This window comes from Somniosus microcephalus, unplaced genomic scaffold (assembly GCF_052327205.1).
Source record: "Somniosus microcephalus isolate GS21.2 unplaced genomic scaffold, FLI_Smic_1.0 unresolved_chr7, whole genome shotgun sequence".
Classification (NCBI taxonomy): domain Eukaryota; kingdom Metazoa; phylum Chordata; class Chondrichthyes; order Squaliformes; family Somniosidae; genus Somniosus; species Somniosus microcephalus.
The window spans coordinates 5,239,242-5,252,858 of record NW_028225185.1 but is presented as its reverse complement, the minus strand read 5'-3'; the positions used below and the strand labels follow the sequence as shown (position 1 = coordinate 5,252,858).

The window sequence follows — 13,617 nt, the reverse complement described above, 5'->3', positions numbered from 1 at the left end:
TGTAAGCTTTGGCAATATGGTTCTCTGTAAACTTTCATGCCAATAAAGCATTTGAATTGAATTGAATTGAATTGAATTGAGAGAGAGACCGAGCGAGAGAGAGAGACCGAGCGAGAGAGACCGAGCGAGAGAGAGAGAGAGAGACCGAGCGAGAGAGAGACCGAGCGAGAGAGAGACCGAGCGAGAGAGAGAGAGAGAGCGAGAGAGAGAGACCGAGCGAGAGACCGAGCGAGAGAGAGACCGAGCGAGAGAGAGAGAGAGCGAGAGAGAGAGACCGAGCGAGAGAGAGAGACCGAGCGAGAGAGAGACCGAGCGAGAGAGAGAGAGAGAGACCGAGCGAGAGAGAGACCGAGCGAGAGAGAGAGAGAGAGAGACCGAGCGAGAGAGAGACCGAGCGAGAGAGACCGAGCGAGAGAGACCGAGCGAGAGAGAGACCGAGCGAGAGAGAGACCGAGCGAGAGAGAGACCGAGCGAGAGAGACCGAGCGAGAGAGAGAGAGACCGAGCGAGAGAGAGAGAGACCGAGCGAGAGAGAGAGACCGAGCGAGAGAGAGACCGAGCGAGAGAGAGACCGAGCGAGAGAGAGAGACCGAGCGAGAGAGACCGAGAGACCGAGCGAGAGAGAGAGAGACCGAGCGAGAGAGAGACCGAGAGAGAGAGAGACCGAGAGAGAGAGAGAGAGAGACCGAGCGAGAGAGAGAGACCGAGCGAGAGACCGAGCGAGAGAGAGAGAGAGAGACCGAGCGAGAGAGAGACCGAGCGAGAGAGAGAGAGAGAGAGACCGAGCGAGAGAGAGACCGAGCGAGAGAGACCGAGCGAGAGAGACCGAGCGAGAGAGAGACCGAGCGAGAGAGAGACCGAGCGAGAGAGACCGAGCGAGAGAGAGACCGAGCGAGAGAGAGAGAGACCGAGCGAGAGAGACCGAGCGAGAGAGAGAGAGACCGAGCGAGAGAGAGAGACCGAGCGAGAGAGAGACCGAGCGAGAGAGAGACCGAGCGAGAGAGACCGAGCGAGAGAGAGAGAGAGAGACCGAGCGAGAGAGAGACCGAGAGAGAGAGAGACCGAGAGAGAGAGAGAGAGAGACCGAGCGAGAGAGAGAGACCGAGAGAGAGAGACCGAGCGAGAGAGAGAGACCGAGCGAGAGAGAGACCGAGCGAGAGAGAGAGACCGAGCGAGAGAGAGAGAGAGACCGAGCGAGAGAGAGAGACCGAGCGAGAGAGACCGAGCGAGAGACCGAGAGAGAGAGAGAGAGAGACCGAGCGAGAGAGAGAGACCGAGCGAGAGAGAGAGAGAGAGAGAGAGAGACTGAGCGAGAGAGAGAGAGAGACCGAGCGAGAGAGAGACCGAGCGAGAGAGAGACCGAGAGAGAGAGAGACCGAGAGAGAGAGAGACCAAGGGAGAGAGAGAGAGAGAGAGACCGAGCGAGAGAGAGAAACCGAGCGAGAGAGAGAGAAACCGAGCGAGAGAGAGAGACCGAGCGAGAGAGAAACCGAGCGAGAGAGAGAGAGAGAGAGAGACCGAGCGAGAGACCGAGCGAGAGAGAGACCGAGCGAGAGAGAGACCGAGCGAGAGAGAGACCGAGCGAGAGAGAGAGAGACCGAGCGAGAGAGACCGAGCGAGAGAGAGACCGAGCGAGAGAGAGAGAGACCGAGCGAGAGAGAGAGACCGAGCGAGAGAGAGAGACCGAGCGAGAGAGTGAGAGAGACCGAGCGAGAGAGAGAGAGACCGAGCGAGAGAGAGAGAGAGAGAGAGACCGAGCGAGAGAGAGACCGAGCGAGAGAGAGACCGAGCGAGAGAGAGACCGAGCGAGAGAGAGACCGAGCGAGAGAGAGACCGAGCGAGAGAGAGACCGAGCGAGAGAGAGACCGAGCGAGAGAGAGAGCGAGAGAGAGAGAGAGCGAGAGAGAGACCGAGCGAGAGAGAGACCGAGCGAGAGAGAGACCGAGCGAGAGACCGAGCGAGAGAGAGACCGAGCGAGAGAGAGACCGAGCGAGAGAGAGACCGAGCGAGAGAGAGACCGAGCGAGAGAGACCGAGCGAGAGAGACCGAGCGAGAGAGAGACCGAGCGAGAGAGAGACCGAGCGAGAGAGATTGAGCGAGAGAGAGAGACCGAGAGAGAGAGAGAGAGAGAGAGAGAGACCGAGCGAGAGAGAGAGAGAGAGAGACCGAGCGCGAGAGAGAGACCGAGCGAGAGAGAGACCGAGCGAGAGAGAGACCGAGCGAGAGACCGAGCGAGAGAGATTGAGCGAGAGAGAGATTGAGCGAGAGAGATTGAGCGAGAGAGCGAGAGAGATTGAGCGAGAGCGAGAGAGAGATTGAGCGAGAGAGATTGAGCGAGAGAGAGAGATTGAGCGAGAGAGAGACTGAGCGAGAGAGAGACTGAGCGAGAGAGAGACTGAGCGAGAGAGAGATTGAGCGAGAGAGAGATTGAGCGAGAGATTGAGCGAGAGAGAGATTGAGCGAGAGAGAGATTGAGCGAGAGAGAGATTGAGCGAGAGAGAGATTGAGCGAGAAAGAGATTGAGTGAGAGATTGAGTGAGTGAAAGATTGCGTGATTGGGAGAGAGTGTGATTGAGTGAGTGAGATTAGGGGAGTGAGTGAGATTGAGAGAGAGTGAATGAGTGAGATTGAGTGAGTGCGAGTCAGTGAGTGAGGCGAGTGTAAGTGATTGAGTGCGAGGGTGCGTGAGAGTGAGTAAGGAGAGGGTGAATGAGTGTGAGTGAGGAGAGGGTGAGTGAGTGAGGGAGAGGGTGAGTGAGTGAGGGAGAGGGTGAGTGAGTGAGTCAGAGGGTGAGTGAGTGAGGAGAGGGTGAGCGAGTGAGGCAGAGGGTGAGTGAGTGAGGCGAGTGTGAGTGAGTGCGAGGGTGTGTGAGAGTGAGTGAGTAAGGAGAGGGTAAGGAGAGGGTGAGTGAGTGTGAGTGAGGAGAGGGTGAGTGAGTGAAGTGAGTATGAGTGAGAGGGTGAGTGAGTGCACGGCCTTCCATTGTCCAATAGCCTGCTGACTCTCACCAGGGAAGTTCCGGTGACGAGCGGTTGCTGGACTGGGGTATTGGAGGGAGGCCGTGTTCAAGGAACCCTGAACACAGCGATACCCGACACCACCAGGACAGCTGGCGGATGTTGGTGGGAAAAACTGCACATTTATTCATTTAGACGGATAAATCAGTTTCCAACTGAAGATGTTTATTGGAGATATTCTGTACAATGATTACATCAGCCTGCCCAAAGTGCTCTCATTGGGTTTCAAATTTCCTCCTGTTCTTCGCTGGAAGCAGTCCTGTAAACCCAACGCTGCAGTGGGATTGTAAATCCATGTTTCACCCTCCCTGTCACTCGCCCAGATTCAGTTATCAGCAATCAATCCCTCTCAGGTTGAAGAGAGATACTGTCCGTGACTACATGTCTGAGGCTGCTCCATCATGATCATGTAGCAATGTAAAGACACACGATACACACACGCGCACGCACAGAAAGACACAGAAAGACAGAGACACACATGCGTGCAGACACGAGCAGACACACGCAGACACACGCACGCAGACACACGCAGACACGCGCGCGCAGACACGCGCGCGCAGACACACGCGCGCGCAGACACACGCGCGCGCAGACACACGCGCGCGCACACACACGCGCGCAGACACACGCGCGCGCGCACACACACACGCGCGCAGACACACGCGCGCAGACACGCGCGCGCAGACACACGCGCGCAGACACACGCGCGCGCAGACACACACGCGCGCGGACACACACGCGCGCACACACACACACGCGCGCACACACACACGCGCGCAGACACAAACACGCGCGCAGACACAAACACGCGCGCAGACACACACACGCGCGCAGACACACACACGCGCGCAGACACACACGCGCGCAGACACACACACGCGCAGACACACACACGCGCGCAGACACACACACGCGCGCAGACACACACACGCGCGCAGACACACACACGCGCGCAGACACACACGCGCGCAGACACACACGCGCGCAGACACACACGCGCGCAGACACACACGCGCGCAGACACACACGCGCGCAGACACACACGCGCGCAGACACACGCGCGCAGACACACACGCGCGCAGACACACGCGCGCGCAGACACACGCGCGCGCAGACACACGCGCGCGCAGACACACGCGCGCGCAGACACACGCGCGCGCAGACACACGCGCGCGCAGACACACGCGCGCGCAGACACACGCGCGCGCAGACACACGCGCGCGCAGACACACGCGCGCAGACACACACGCGCGCGCGCACACACACACGCGCGCAGACACACGCGCGCAGACACGCGCGCGCAGACACACGCGCGCAGACACACGCGCGCAGACACACGCGCGCAGACACACACGCGCGCGCAGACACACACGCGCGCGCAGACACACGCGCGCGCAGACACACACGCGCGCACACACACACGCGCGCACACACACACACGCGCGCACACACACACACACGCGCGCAGACACAAACACGCGCGCAGACACAAACACGCGCGCAGACACACACGCGCGCAGACACACACACGCGCGCAGACACACGCGCGCAGACACGCGCGCGCAGACACACGCGCGCAGACACACGCGCGCAGACACACGCGCGCAGACACACACGCGCGCGCAGACACACACGCGCGCGCAGACACACGCGCGCGCAGACACACACGCGCGCACACACACACACGCGCGCACACACACACACGCGCGCAGACACAAACACGCGCGCAGACACAAACACGCGCGCAGACACACACGCGCGCAGACACACACACGCGCGCAGACACACACACGCGCGCAGACACACACGCGCGCAGACACACACACGCGCGCAGACACACGCGCGCAGACACACACGCGCAGACACACACGCGCGCAGACACACGCGCGCAGACACACACGCGCGCAGACACACACGCGCGCAGACACACACGCGCGCAGACACACACACGCGCGCAGACACACGCGCGCAGACACGCGCGCGCAGACACACGCGCGCAGACACACGCGCGCAGACACACACGCGCGCGCAGACACACACGCGCGCGCAGACACACGCGCGCGCAGACACACACGCGCGCACACACACACACGCGCGCACACACACACACGCGCGCAGACACAAACACGCGCGCAGACACAAACACGCGCGCAGACACACACGCGCGCAGACACACGCGCGCAGACACACACGCGCGCAGACACACACACGCGCGCAGACACACGCGCGCAGACACACACGCGCGCAGACACACACGCGCGCAGACACACACGCGCGCAGACACACACGCGCGCAGACACACACGCGCGCAGACACACGCGCGCAGACACACACGCGCGCAGACACACACGCGCGCAGACACACACGCGCGCAGACACACACGCGCGCAGACACACACGCGCGCAGACACACACGCGCAGACACACACGCGCGCAGACACACACGCGCGCAGACACACACGCGCAGACACACACACGCGCGCAGACACACACACGCGCGCAGACACACACACGCGCGCAGACACACACACGCGCGGACACACACACGCGCGCAGACACACACGCGCGCAGACACACACACGCGCGCAGACACACACACGCGCGGACACACACACACGCGCGCAGACACACACACACGCGCGCAGACACACACACACGCGCGCAGACACACACACACGCGCGCAGACACACACACACGCGCGCAGACACACACACACGCGCGCAGACACACACGCGCGCGCAGACGTTATCATTTACTTCTCTCCCGTCCTCTCACATTGCCAGACCGCTGACCTGACACCGAACGGTTAGGCCGGTGAGCAGACACACGAGCCAAGGGTTAACTCAGGGGATAACACAATCTCTACTGGAAACCAAGAGTACAATTAAGATGGACAAAAATAGGCAGCGGACGAAGCAGAAACAATAATTAACCGACCTCCCCATCTCTGGTGAAGGCACCGACTCGCTGGGGCACGGGTCCCAGAGACAAACACTCTCCACCAGACTCAACATGGCACCTTCCGTCTGTCTGCTCCGTGGATTCACTCACCGAGCACCCAGGGCAGCGGAGGCTTTGCAGCTGCCAGGGTTCCTGCCCCCTCCCTGCCGAGACTCAAATTCAACCGTGGGGCTCCCGGCAGTCGAACGAACCCTCCAACACTCGGGGTGAGGCATCAAGAGGGCAGCTGGTGTCTGTGGAGCCGTCCCACAGGAAGAGTCAACATCTCGGGGAGCAGAGGAGGGGGGGTTGCGATTGTCAGACACGGACACGGGGAACCTCTCGCCTTACCGTGCCTCCGGTGTGTTGGACGCCTGCAGGAACGGGAGATCCAACAGGGTGGCACACACCTCGCTCCGCGGAAGGTGCTCCTGACCGAGCACTCTGATGCTCAGAATCCCGATCATTCAAGCTCTTGACAAAGCCTGGCCTTCCTCAGTCTCCGAAACGCCAGCTTCTCCTTCGCCAAGAGCCCGAAAGTAATCAAGCTCGATTTGCCCTTGGGATTCGTCTCCACGAAGGCTCGCTGCCGGGATACAGTGGGATAGGCGGCGCACTGGAAAGAGCCCTCGGAATGATAACAAGGGGTTGCGGTTGGTAAATGGCACATGACCGCACCCATTCCTCCCCCCCCTCCCTCGCCCATGTTAAAATTCCTCCTCCGCATTTCTGCAACGAGATTCCTTCAGCTCAGTCAGTCTCCGCATGGTGCCGGCCAGATCCCTCAGCCCGTGCTGTTTGTTGTCCCGTGTGCGCACGTTGACCGCGCCGCTGGATTTCTCCTTCTCTCCGACAACTGTGCCCAAAGAAACAGAAATTAAAGGATGGAGTCAGCGCCGTATCAACACAGCTCAGGCCCAGAGCGCCAGTGGGCCGTCCCATTCACTGCCATTGTACACAATCCCAATGGACCCAAACCCCTTCCCATTCACTCCCATTGTACACAATCCCAATGGACCCAAACCCCTTCCCATTCACTCCCATTGTACACAATCCCAATGGACCCAAACCCCTTCCCATTCACTCCCATTGTACACAATCCCAATGGACCCAAACCCCTTCCCATTCACTCCCATTGTACACAATCCCAATGGACCCAAACCCCTTCCCATTCACTCCCATTGTACACAATCCCAATGGACCCAAAACCCTTCCCATTCACTCCCATTGTACACAATCCCATTGGACCCAAACCCCTTCCCCTTCACTCCCATTGTACACAATCCCAATGGACCCAAACCCGTTCCCGTTCACTCCCATTGTACACAATCCCAATGGACCCAAACCCCTTCCCATTCACTCGCATTGTACACAATCCCAATGGACCTAAACTCCTTCCCATTCACTCCCATTGTACACAATCCCAATGGACCCAGACCCCTTCCCATTCACTCCCATTGTACACAATCCCAATGGACCCAAACCCCTTCCCATTCACTCCCATTGTACACAATCCCAATGGACCCAAACCCCTTCCCATTCACTCCCATTGTACACAATCCCAATGGACCAAAACCCCTTCCCATTCACTCCCATTGTACACAATCCCACTGGACCCAAACCCCTTCCCATTCACTCCCATTGTACACAATCCCCATTGACCCAAACCCCTTCCCATTCACTCCCATTGTACACAATCCCACTGGACCCAAACCCCTTCCCATTCACTCCCATTGTACACAATCCCAATGGACCCAAACCCCTTCCCATTCACTCCCATTGTACACAATCCCAATGGACCCAAACCCCTTCCCATTCACTCCCACTGTACACAATCCCAATGGACCCAGACCCATTCCCATTCACTCCCACTGTACACAATCCCAATGGACCAAAACCCCTTCCCATTCACTCCCATTGTACACAATCCCAATGGACCCAGACCCCTTCCCATTCACTCCCACTGTACACAATCCCAATGGACCAAAACCCCTTCCCATTCACTCCCATTGTACACAATCCCACTGGACCCAAACCCCTTCCCATTCACTCCCATTGTACACAATCCCAATGGACCCAAACCCCTTCCCATTCACTCCCATTGTACACAATCCCAATGGACCAAAACCCCTTCCCATTCACTCCCATTGTACACAATCCCACTGGACCCAAACCCCTTCCCATTCACTCCCATTGTACACAATCCCAATGGACCCAAACCCCTTCCCATTCACTCCCACTGTACACAATCCCAATGGACCAAACCCCTTCCCATTCACTCCCATTGTACACAATCCCAATGGACCAAAACCCCTTCCCATTCACTCCCATTGTACACAATCCCACTGGACCCAAACCCCTTCCCATTCACTCCCATTGTACACAATCCCCATGGACCCAAACTCCTTCCCATTCACTCTCACTGTACACAATCCCAATGGACCAAACCCCTTCCCATTCATTCCCATTGTACACAATCCCAATGGACCCAAACCCCTTCCCATTCACACCCATAGTATCAAAATCGTGCCCTGGGAGTGTTTGATGGGACAGTGTAGAGGGAGCTTTACTCTGTATCTAACCCGTGCTGTACCTGCCCTGGGAGTGTTTGATGGGACAGTGTAGAGGGAGCTTTATTCTGTATCTAACCCGAGCTGTACCTGCCCTGGGAGTGTTTGATGGGGACAGTGTAGTGGAAGCTTTACTCTGTATCTAACCCGTGCTGTACCTGCCCTGGGAGTGTTTGATGGGACAGTGTAGAGGGAGCTTTACTCTGTATCTAACCCGTGCTGTACCTGCCCTGGGAGTGTTTGATGGGGACAGTGTAGAGGGAGCTTTACTCTGTATCTAACCCGTGCTGTACCTGCCCTGGGAGTGTTTGATGGGGACAGTGTAGTGGAAGCTTTACTCTGTATCTAACCCGTGCTGTACCTGCCCTGGGAGTGTTTGATGGGACAGTGTAGAGGGAGCTTTACTCTGTATCTAACCCGTGCTGTACCTGCCCTGGGAGTGTATGATGGGACAGTGTAGAGGGAGCTTTACTCTGTATCTAACCCGAGCTGTACCTGCCCTGCGAGTGTTTGATGGGGACAGTGTAGTGGAAGCTTTACTCTGTATCTAACCCGTGCTGTACCTGCCCTGGGAGTGTTTGATGGGACAGTGTAGAGGGAGCTTTACTCTGTATCTAACCCGTGCTGTACCTGCCCTGCGAGTGTTTGATGGGGACAGGGGTGGCTGAACCAACAAGTGTTCTATTCCCAGTAATCACATCCCTCACACTGGATGAGCACAATATGGGAAGATCACTCCGTTGTACGTCACATTACCAAGTATGAAGTTGAACTGCGCGAGTTGTGCGTTGCGGATTTTCCTGTTTAACGTGGATCCGGAGTCGAGGCAGATGTCAGCCATGAACCCGGCCTCCAGCAGCTGCTGATGCACCTGTGACCGACACACCCAACAACGAGCGTTAGATTCCATCGATCTCCATCTCCAAACCCCACCCCCTCCCTATCTCCCCTGAAGACAGTGACTCGCGCTGGGAGGACTGCCTGTCTCTCCCCAAGTCTAAAACCATGCGGTGGGGGAGGGGGTCCTTCCTTGACATTGCATCGAATGAGCAGCACAAAAACAGGTCACTCGCCCCAACGGATCCATGCCGCTGTTTATTCTTCACACCAGCCTCCTGCCACCCCCTCTTCATCTCACCCCATCACCATATCCCTCTATTCCTTTCTCCCTCATGTGTTTATCCAGCTTCCCCTTAAATGCATCGATACTATTCACCTCGACCACTCCCTGTGGGAGCGAGTTCCACATTCTCACCACTCTCTGGGGAAAGAAGTTTCTCCTGAATTCCCGATTGGATTTATTAGTGACGATCTTCTATTGACGGCCCCTAGTTCTGGTCTCCCCCACAAGTGGAAACATCTTCTCCACGTCAACCCTATCGAACCCCTTCATAATCTTAAAGACCTCGATCAGGTCACCCCTCAGCCTTCTCTTCTAGAGAAAGGAGCCCCAGCCTGGTCAGTCTTTCCTGATAACCTCTCAGTTCTGGTATCGTCCTTGTAAATCTTTTTTGAACTTTCTCCAGTGCTTCTATATCCTATTTGTAATATGCAGGCCAGAACTGTGCGCAGTGCCCCAAGTGCAGTCTAACCGAGGTATATGGAGACCAGAACTGTGCACAGTGCTCCCAGTGTGTCTAACCGAGGTATATGGAGACCGGAACTGTGCACAGTGCTCCAAGTGCGGTCTAACCAAGGTATATGGAGACCAGAACTGTGCACAGTGCTCCAAGTGCGGTCTAACCAAGGTATATGGAGACCAGAACTGTGCACAGTGCTCCAAGTGCGGTCTAACCAAGGTATATGGAGACCAGAACTGTGCACAGTGCTCCAAGTGTGTCTAACCGAGGTATATGGAGACCAGAACTGTGCACGGTGCTCCAAGTGTGGTCTAACCAAGGTATATGGAGACCAGAACTGTGCACAGTGCTCCAAGTGTGTCTAACCGAGGTATATGGAGACCGGAACTGTGCACAGTGCTCCAAGTGCGGTCTAACCAAGGTATATGGAGACCAGAACTGTGCACAGTGCTCCAAGTGCGGTCTAACCAAGGTATATGGAGACCAGAACTGTGCACAGTGCCCCAAGTGCTGTCTAACCAAGGTATATGGAGACCAGAACCATGCACAGTGCCCCAAGTGTGGTCTAACCAAGGTATATGGAGACCAGAACTGTGCACAGTGCTCCAAGTGCGGTCTAACCAAGGTATATGGAGACCAGAACTGTGCACAGTGCCCCAAGTGCAGTCTAACCGAGGTATATGGAGACCAGAACTGTGCACAGTGCTCCAAGTGTGATCTAACCAAGGTATATGGAGACCAGAACTGTGCACAGTGCTCCAAGTGTGATCTAACCAAGGTATATGGAGACCAGAACTGTGCACAGTGCTCCAAGTGTGATCTAACCAAGGTATATGGAGACCAGAACTGTGCACAGTGCCCCAAGTGCAGTCTAACCAAGGTATATGGAGACCAGAACCATGCACAGTGCCCCAAGTGTGGTCTAACCAAGGTATATGGAGACCAGAACTGTGCGCATTGCTCCAAGTGCAGTCTAACCAAGGTATATGGAGACCAGAACTGTGCACAGTGCTCCAAGTGTGGTCTAACCAAGGTATATGGAGACCAGAACCATGCACAGTGCCCCAAGTGTGGTCTAACCAAGGTATATGGAGACCAGAACTGTGCACAGTGCTCCAAGTGTGGTCTAACCAAGGTATATGGAGACCAGAACTGTGCACAGTGCTCCAAGTGTGGTCTAACCAAGGTATATGGAGACCAGAACTGTGCACAGTGCTTCAAGTGCGGTCTAACCAAGGTATATGGAGACCAAAGCTGTGCGCATTGCTCCAAGTGCAGTCTAACCAAGGTATATGGAGACCAGAACTGTGCACAGTGCTCCAAGTGTGGTCTAACCAAGGTATATGGAGACCAGAACCATGCACAGTGCCCCAAGTGTGGTCTAACCAAGGTATATGGAGACCAGAACTGTGCACAGTGCTCCAAGTGTGGTCTAACCACGGTATATGGAGACCAGAACTGTGCGCAGTGCTCCAAGTGTGGTCTAACCAAGGTATATGGAGACCAGAACTGTGCACAGTGCTCCAAGTGTGGTCTAACCAAGGTATATGGAGGCCAGAACTGTGCACAGTGCTCCAAGTGCAGTCTAACCAAGGTATATGGAGACCAGAACTGTGCACAGTGCTTCAAGTGCGGTCTAACCAAGCATGTCTTAACGCTTTACCTCATAGCCGGTGAAGGACAATCTTACCTGTCGAGCGTAATCCTCCGTGCTACTTCCGAGGGGAATCACCATGACCTGAGCGGGCGAGAGCCAAAATGGCCTGGAAACAGAGACAGAAACGTAAAGGAAGGCCTGGCTGCCCCAAGTGGGATCTCCATTAATATCTTAAACCAACGCCTTCCGTCGCGGCGCCTGGGCTGGGTACGAAACCAGGTCGCAGAAATGAGGGGAATATTACAGCTAGCACCCGATTAGAGAGAGGAGATCTTTAGGTTCCTTATGTTTGGGCTGGATTTCAACATTTATTCAAAATTAAATTTTTTTTCCCCCAGAACTGCATCTCGACTGCCTTACCATTTTCCGGCGCAGTTCTCTGCCAGGATGGCGATCATCCGCTCCACCGATCCCAGGATGGCACGGTGAATCATCACTGGTCTCGCGGTGTCGCTGCCGTCTTTACTGCAAGAGAATAGAACAAGGTTTCGGGTCAAGGCGCCGACTTTGGTTGAGGTTCGGTTCCCGCACAGACGCCCCTTCGAGCGTTACTCCCGCGAGAGCCAGGACGGAATCAGCACAATCGCCAACCAGAACACAGACTTGCATTTATACCGCGCCTTGTACCACCTCAGGACGGCCCAAAGCCCTTCGCACCCAAATTAAGTACCTTTTTTGAAGTGTGGCCAATTTGCGCACAGCAAGCTCCCACAGACGGCAATGTATCGGCCGTGCTTCAGTGGGTAGCACTCTCTCTCTCTCGTCTCCGAACAGAAGGTTGTGAGGTTCAAGTTCTACTCCAGAGATTTGAGCGCAAAAACCTAGGCTGACATTCCTATGCAGTGCTGAGGGAGCGCCGCACTGTCGGAGGGGCGGTACTGAGGGAGCGCCGCACTGTCAGAGGGGCAGTACTGAGGGAGCGCCACACTGTCGGAGGGGCAGTGCTGAGGGAGCGCCGCACTGTCGGAGGGGCGGTACTGAGGGAGCGCCGCACTGTCGGAGGGGCGGTACTGAGGGAGCGCCGCACTGTCGGAGGGGCGGTACTGAGGGAGCGCCGCACTGTCGGAGGGGCGGTACTGAGGGAGCGCCGCACTGTCGGAGGGGCGGTACTGAGGGAGCGCCGCACTGTCGGAGGGGCGGTACTGAGGGAGCGCCGCACTGTCGGAGGGGCGGTACTGAGGGAGCGCCGCACTGTCGGAGGGGCGGTACTGAGGGAGAGCTGCACTGTCGGAGGGGCAGTACTGAGGGAGCGCCGCACTGTCGGAGGGGCGGTACTGAGGGAGCATCGCACTGTCGGAGGGGCAGTACTGAGGGATCGCCGCACTGTCAGAGGGGCGGTACTGAGGGAGCACCGCACTGTCGGAGTGGCGGTACTGAGGGAGCACCGCACTGTCGGAGTGGCGGTACTGAGGGAGCGCCGCACTGTCGGAGGGGCAGTACTGAGGGAGCGCCGCACTGTCAGAGGGGCGGTACTGAGGGAGCACCGCACTGTCAGAGGGGCGGTACTGAGGGAGCACCGCACTGTCGGAGGGGCGGTACTGAGGGAGCGCCGCACTGTCGCAGGGGCAGTACTGAGGGAGCGCCGCACTGTCGCAGGGGCAGTACTGAGGGAGCGCCACACTGTCGGAGGGGCGGTACTGAGGGAGCGTCGCACTGTCAGAGGTGCTGTCTTTCGGATGAGACCTTAAACCGAGGGCCCGTCTGCCCTCTGTAACCAAGGTCTGTGGAGAACAGGACTGTGCACGGTGCTCCAAGTGTGGAACTGTACCCCAGAAAGAGCCAGCGCCCTCGGGGAGCAGGGCGGGGGGATAAAAAATTCTGTTGCAGAGTTTTGATTTGCTGTCCACTCACCC

General features: G+C 57.1%; 1 protein-coding gene across 2 annotated transcripts in view; it reads right to left on the bottom strand.

Moving 5' to 3' along the window:
* Window positions 1-5,544: 5,544 nt before the first annotated feature.
* The window catches only part of LOC147086422 (threonine--tRNA ligase 1, cytoplasmic-like), a 73,211-nt gene continuing 65,138 nt past the window's right edge, over window positions 5,545-13,617 (bottom strand). The window contains exons 14-17 of one of the 2 annotated variants that reach the window (XM_085978529.1): window positions 12,125-12,229; window positions 11,798-11,870; window positions 9,284-9,398; window positions 5,545-6,813 (exon numbers count right to left, since the gene is read on the bottom strand). In XM_085978529.1, coding sequence (XP_085834655.1) covers window positions 6,665-6,813; window positions 9,284-9,398; window positions 11,798-11,870; window positions 12,125-12,229 — 442 coding nt within the window. In that variant the 3' untranslated portion in view covers window positions 5,545-6,664. The remainder of the gene's footprint in view (window positions 6,814-9,283; window positions 9,399-11,797; window positions 11,871-12,124; window positions 12,230-13,617) is intronic. The other variant, XM_085978528.1, reaches the window with a different exon arrangement.